The sequence below is a fragment of the Ruditapes philippinarum genome, unplaced genomic scaffold (genome assembly GCF_026571515.1).
Source record: "Ruditapes philippinarum isolate M1 unplaced genomic scaffold, ASM2657151v2 ctg1386_1_1_1_1, whole genome shotgun sequence".
In the NCBI taxonomy this organism is placed as follows: Eukaryota; Metazoa; Mollusca; class Bivalvia; order Venerida; family Veneridae; genus Ruditapes; species Ruditapes philippinarum.
The window spans coordinates 117,599-124,696 of NW_026862840.1; the positions used below are offsets into that span (position 1 = coordinate 117,599).

Sequence of the window (7,098 nt, forward strand, 5' to 3'; positions counted from 1 at the left end):
CGTACACGTATACGTATTTCCATAAAATAAAACATACTGTACGTATATATTATAATCAGATCATTTACAGACGAAGAAGAAGAAGGAAAAAGAAGATTGAGGAACAGATGATGAGGATTATGATAATTATCATGATGATAAAGTGGAGGCATTAATGAAATACTTCTTTCTAATTATCTAAATACGATGTTATTTCTGTATTCAACTTTTAATATTACCATACTGTAGTGCTATAATATTAATTATCGATTATATAATGTAAGTCTCTGATATAACAAATCCGAAATTATTGCTAATTATGTGACACATTTTTTTTCAAAAATTAATTGAATGGTTAATAGCATTTTTTCTTTTTTTTTTTTTTTTATAAATTACCTATCAATCTTTCATTGAAACAGTATGTTTTATTTGAAATTTAATTAAAAATATTTAGTAGTGTTCAACATTGATATTGTATGTAAAAGTTACTTCCCTTTTATTAACATTTCACCATTTGCAATCGCATAAGCGCAGGAGAAAACTGATCAGCGAGTCCCAAAAAGATATATAGCTAGGATATTGACAGAAACTTAAATTCAATATAGCTCTATGATATTGATGAAGGAAGGTACCAGATACTAAAACTTTTCATAAAATGTACTGTATTTAGTCCTATAAATATGACGTTGCTTTGAGGTATTTTTTTACTTTTTCAAGTTTTTGGCAAAGCAACCATCATAAACAGTGATAAACACAAGTAAACTGTAACAAGCCCATAACTTGTGATAAATTGGACTAGTACTGTATCATGAAATGAATGAAGAATCACTGGATCTCTTAGCACAGGAGTTTAACATTCAGGGGTTTAAATTCACTGGCACCAGAGTCCTAAAATAATCATTAAATAGATGAAATTATACCCATATAACACAAACTGCCCGAAATATTATCAGAAAAAAAATTCAGACACACCCCCGTATATACTGTCATATATAAATTATATGTGACAGTATATACGGGGGTGTGTCTGAATTTTTTTTTCTGATAATATTTCGGGCAGTTTGTGTTATATGGGTATAATTTCATCTATTTAATGATTATTTTAGGACTCTGGTGCCAGTGCCCTGCTGGTAAAAATAGAACGTACTGGACGAAAGTTATAAACAACCGTAAAACTGCTATGGGCCAAAAACTGCTAGGAAACCAGTAAGCTATAAGCTTATTTCCAATGGGGTCCATTAAATATGAATGATATCTGAATAAAACTCAGTTATGGCCATACCTCAGAGACAATATTAAACAGTTCAGCTTTTAAATTTTTAAATTTATTTTGAATAATGTTAGAAAGTATCCAGAAAGTATGTCATTGCCTCCAGATTGGTTCAGGATTTTTGTCATACAAATCTTATGTTTGTACAAACAATGAAACTGCCAGTGTATTTACAGGTATATGGTATGTAGACCCATTTGCAACCCAAAAGGATGACTAGTGACCTTACTACTTATTTGAGCAGTGAGTAATGAAAAGGTTGCTTTTGTTTAGGCTATAAATTTCTGTTTACCTTATTTCAGACTGCTGAATAGGAGCATGAGTAAAGTTCTGGAGAAACCAGCAAGGAAACTGTTTCTTTTAGACTTAAGTAGGTGTCATGAAATTATTGACCGTCCCTCACCTGGAAGTGATGCCTCCTCGACTCCTGTGAAGAAATGGTCTGCAGATTGTTCAGGGTTGACTGTAATGTTTTCTATGGTCACAGTACAAGGGGTAGTCATAGAGGTAGTGCATTATTGAATTGTTGAGCTGTCATGCCAATATATCATCTATAATTTAATATTATATTCAGATTAAAATTCAATATTGATTCACAATTAAGAATATCAATAAACTTAAAACCCACTTCTTCCTGTCTTGTGAGCATATCTGTTTTGTCTTAACAGAAAAATCTATTCTCTCCCTTTTTATAAGCCAAAAAAATTTGGCGTTTAATGTTCTGCACCTGGTCGTCCGTCCACCAATGTATTAGCAGGTTTCGTGCCTAGTCTGTATTTTTTGAACGGTTGGAATGAATTGAAACTACGTGGCAGAAGTGTTAACCATGAGACAATGTGCAGAGTACAGGTTTGGACTTTCTCAGGGGGTCACTAGATTTTTATAGGCTTTGTATATGAAAACACATTTAAGTCTTATTTTGTGAAACTACTGTGCCCAGAGCTTAGATATTTGGCATGTAGCACAATGCTTTGTGGGCCTCTACAAAAAGTGATATTATTCAAGTCCCTTTGGTCTATAAAATCTGTTGTTGTTTCTTTAAGCTTATACATGTATATTAAAATATATTTCTTGAACTCTGGCAAAATTGATTAGTTTGGTTAGCACATCTGTGGTCTCAAATAAAAATAAAAACCCCAGGTATCACTTTTTACTAATGCTTTCCTCCCCTCCGCCAGAGAAAAACTAAAAAAAAATGGGAATATAGTACATCACCCTACATCTGAATTTTTCAGACCATCACAGGTTAGAAATCCTTGCCTCACACCTGATAATTAAATCATGAATGCAAAATAAAAGTTGTTATTGTTTTGTAGGTGAAGGACAATGGAGATTGTTTCCTGTTAGATGATGGCACTGCTGTAGCTGCTGTAAGAGGATGTAAAAAGATACAATTCCAAACATCCAAACCTGTGAAAGGTACCCTTCTTAAAACAAAACAAAAACTAACTTATAATTATGTAAATTATCTTCTTTTTTTTATTTGCCCGTTTGAAAAATGGGTTATAGTTTCCCCCCTGGCGGGTGGGTGGCCGGGCGGGCGGCGTCCAATATTTGTTCGAAGCATATCTCCTTCATTCATGGAGGAATTTAAATGAAACTTCATAGAAATGTTAACAATTATTAGAAGCTGTGTTGCGCATATGAACCAGGCCTCTAGGTTAAAGGTCAAGGTCACACGTAGAGGTCATTGAAAAACACTTGTCCGGAGCAAAACTTCTACATGCATAGAGGGATTTCAATATAACTTGGCACAAATGTTCACTATTGTGAGGCGGAGTGTCGCGTGCAAAATTTATGTCCCTGCGGCCAAGGTCAAGGTCACACATAGGGGTCAAAGTTCAGATAAAAATATGAAAATGTGTATTGGGACCATTTAGTCATCATTTATTGAGGGATTGAAACACAAATGGTCATTATCATGACTACTGGTGTGAAACATGTAATTTAGATTAACATATGCAAGGTCAAGGTCACTTAAGATGATTGCCAAGGTCACTAAAGATGATAAAATATAGAGATTTTGTCCAGAACATATCTCCTACACATATGAAGGGATTCTAATGAAACTTCATAGAAATGTTCACCACTATGAGAAGCTGTGTCACACGCATGAACCAGGCCTCTAGGTCAAAGGTCAAGGTCACACTTAGAGGTCATAGAAAAATGCTTGTCCGGAGCAAAACTTCTACATGCATAGAGGGATTTCAATATAACTTGGCACAAATGTTCACTATTGTGAGGCGGAGTGTCGTGGCAAAATTTATGTCCCTGCGGCCAAGGTCAAGGTCACACATAGGGGTCAAAGTTCAGATAAAAATATGAAAATGTGTATTGGGACCATTTAGTCATCATTTATTGAAGGATTGAAACACAAATGGTCATTATCATGACTACTGGTGTGAAACATGTAATTTAGGTTAATATATGCAAGGTCAAGGTCACTAAAGATGATTGTGAAGGTCACTAAAGATGATAAAATATAAAGATTTTGTCCAGAGCATATCTCCTACACATACGGAAAGATTGTAATGAAACTTCAAACAAATGTTCACCACTATGAGAAGCTGTGTCCTGTGCATGAACCAGGTCTCTAGGTCAAAGGTCAAGGTCACACTTAGAGGTCATTTAAAAATGCTTAACCAGAGCAAAACTTCTTCATGCATAGAGGGATTTCAATTTAACTTGGCACAAATGTTCACTATTGTGAGGCGGAGTGTTGCGCGCAAAATTTAGGTCCCTGCGGCTAAGTTCAAGGTCACACATAGGGGTCAAATTTCAGATAAAAAATCACTAGAGATGATAATGTATCCAGATTTTTTCCAGATATTGCCCAGAGCATATCTCCTATATGTATATTCTGTAATGCCCACATCTCTCAAAAGCTTCTGTGATGGGTGTATATTGCGACAATGTTGCCCTTGTTTTTTATTTATTGACATATTTATTTAAGATTTTCAGTCTTAATTCATTTTGGACGATCATCAAAACCCACTTTAGTCATCTAAATAAATTCATGTAATGCATACCCCTGTGTTACCGAAGGTAATTTTGGAGATACATGAACATATAGAGTCAGTGCAACTTACAAAAAATAATGAAACATCTTCAAAGTAACAACCGATTGTAGTTGTTGTTAATGGGTGTCGATTTCCAGAGATTAAGAGTTTATTGCACTGCAGATGGACATTTTGCATAAATCACAGTGTACATTTTATATTAGCATAAGGAATGAATTAAAAGAAAAATTAGTCCTTTAAAGTTACTATACATGATGCTTGATTCTAAACAAGATACATACAAAATTCTAACTTTTTTCTTTACTGAATAAAATTCTATCTTTACAATGAGCAAGCACTTTGTCATGTTTATTTTTAGCAAAGTAGGAGATTTTTTTGCATATCTTTACAAGTAATAGGTAATTTTATTGTAAAATGTAAATGTATAGTTTTGATGTATAATCATTTAATTTGTATTTTTGACATATTAATTCATTAGAACAATTTTTATTTTTCCATAAAAATTATCATAAATATAGAGGGGTGCTGCTTTAAAGTTAAATCTATATTCTACAGTTAATTGAATTGTTAATTGTTCCGAAAATCTTTCGCAATGATTACTGTTTCTTATACTTTCAGGACAGTATGTAATGGTAGTTGGTCAATTGTTAAAAACTGGACAATGTCCTCTCCTACGTGCAACCAAGCTTCAGAATCTTAGTCACAATGTTGCCATGGCAACCATCTGGCCCCTAGAGGTCATAGATGGGCTACAGCAGAATCCTGATATAACCTGATAGTTGGTTCAAATACCAAAATGCAATGGACTTAAGTTGATGCATTGATTTACAGAGAAAACACTTCCATGTTTTCACAGATCATGTGGTGACCTTCAACACAGTTTACAACATTTTGAATGTGCTATTTGTGCCATTTAATCACATGACATTGCTTGTTGTCAATATGATGTCATTATGTATTTGGTTTACATGTATTAGTCATGTTTAGCATCATCAATCCTATGTAAGACAGTGGATGAAGTTATTGTAAACAATGGTACCTATAATAGCGATTTTGAAGGTTTTACCACAGGCTTCCTTTATAATGCTTTCCTTGCCTTGTTTAATTTTTCTATATGAGATGACATTTTAAGTAAGATCCTGTTTATAAATTACATACCACTTAAAACATACAATTCGTTTTTGTTTTGAACATCAGTTAGACTATGGGATGATCTGATATATTTAAACTGTATTGTATCTGAAGTCAAGTGTAAAACAGCTGAAACTTTAAAATATTTGATAGTTTTAGCTTGACTTTTTCAGAAAAAAATAAATGAGCTGTTGGCCATTATTGTTATATTTCTGCATGGATTGTCTTCATACTTGGACACAACAATCCTTTGGACAAGACCTTGAAGAAGACAAGATTGACATTGACCTTAATTTGACCTTGGCTCTTAAGGTTTAATTAGTGAATTTTGCTACACTTGGTAGTTATTAACAGATTTGATTTGTATTTGGACAAAAGAACACTTATGACAAAACCTTTATGTTGGAAATATGTCAAATATGACTATGACTTTTATTTGATTGTGAATGTCAAGGTCAAACTATTGAAATTTGCATAAACTGATATACCTTCGTTATTTATTTACAGATTTAATTCATACTTACACATACAAAAGAACAAATATAACTAACAAGTTGAATTATTTGGACCAAAGAACACATATGACAAAACCGACATGATGAATGACAGAAATGTGACCTTGACCTTCAATTGACCTTGACTGTTAAGGTCAGATAAGAAATTTAAATATTTTACTTGTTACCAAAAAATTAAGTTTTGTAGGAGTATCCTTTACTTTAATATTCTTTCTTCGCTGTGTTTGATATTAGAAATAAGAAAAAGTCATGTGTGACCGCTAGGTGATGACTCTTGTTAAAAAGTTTTCAATTAAAAAACGTCATGAGGTATAAGATTCTGCATTCTGTATCGTGTTTTTATTTTGCCGATATGTATGAAGGAGTAACAAAGCTGTTGTAGACAGCACACATAGTTCATAAATTGTCTTATAAAGAAATTACAATGCTGTATAAACACATTTTTAATGAAAAAAGAAAAATGCATATTATGAAGGAACTTTATAAATTGTCTATCTTCAAACATTCAGCTAAAAATAAATGATATATAAAACAAATTATTCAATTGTTATTTAACCTTCACTGCCTGTAATCTTTCTTGTTAAATTTGCCATATATTCATTTATGATCTAAATAGTGGTACCATTACCACTAGACTTACTCTGTATGGTATGATTCTGGATGATTGAGAATAGGAAAATGCATTTGAAATGTATACAAGACAAACTAAAACAGGAAAACGTTTTTTTACGCTTTCATATTTAAAATTCTTATTCGTAAATTATGTGTGAATTTCAATCCAGCAAACTAATTACATGTACTTATTAATTCTGGAACAGTATTGTCCAGATCTGAATGGTGAATATCTTATCCCAGGGCCAAAAACCCTTCTTTGTGGACGCCAAATATAGGCTGCTTCCCCAACCAAACTTGCCTCTTTTTTTCCCCAGTTTGGTCCTTAAAATTCCCCAGTCCTTTGAAATTTCCCAAAGAATTTAAAACAAAGTTAAAAATGATGGTGTTGAATTAAGGTCTTTTACTGCCTAATTAGTATTTCCTGGTGCTTTTTGCTTTTCTATTTAGAAAAACTTGTTAAAAGTTTTTGTTAAATTTGAGACCCTTTTCCCAAAGTATGCAAGAATCATGCATATTTTCCCCATGAAAAAGGCTGAGGCCCCTTCCCCAAAAATGGTGTTTTGGACCT

The 7,098-nt window shown here is 33.1% G+C and overlaps 1 protein-coding gene across 2 annotated transcripts; it reads left to right on the forward strand.

Moving 5' to 3' along the window:
* Nucleotides 1–451: 451 nt before the first annotated feature.
* On the forward strand, nt 452–6,451 carry LOC132720369 (recQ-mediated genome instability protein 2-like). 2 transcript variants are annotated; one of them, XM_060704497.1, is made up of 4 exons: nt 452–607; nt 1,552–1,756; nt 2,566–2,668; nt 4,888–6,451. In XM_060704497.1, exons 2-4 carry the CDS (start codon nt 1,568–1,570, stop codon nt 5,043–5,045), a joined length of 450 nt encoding a protein of 149 aa, XP_060560480.1. In that variant the 5' UTR covers nt 452–607; nt 1,552–1,567; the 3' UTR covers nt 5,046–6,451. The 2 variants fall into 2 exon arrangements, with proteins under 2 accessions (XP_060560480.1, XP_060560478.1); XM_060704495.1 differs by lacking the exon at nt 452–607 and adding an exon at nt 778–842.
* Nucleotides 6,452–7,098: the final 647 nt, after the last annotated feature.

Excerpts from the sequence above, each read along its gene's own strand:
- LOC132720369 (XM_060704495.1), top strand. The coding sequence starts at position 793 with ATGAATGAAGAATCACTGGATCTCTTAGCACAGGAGTTTAACATTCAG. Across the intron at positions 843-1,551 it reads CAGGAGTTTAACATTCAGGG|ACTGCTGAATAGGAGCATGA; the intron begins GTTTAAATTCAC and ends ACCTTATTTCAG. Across the intron at positions 1,757-2,565 it reads TACAAGGGGTAGTCATAGAG|GTGAAGGACAATGGAGATTG; the intron begins GTAGTGCATTAT and ends ATTGTTTTGTAG.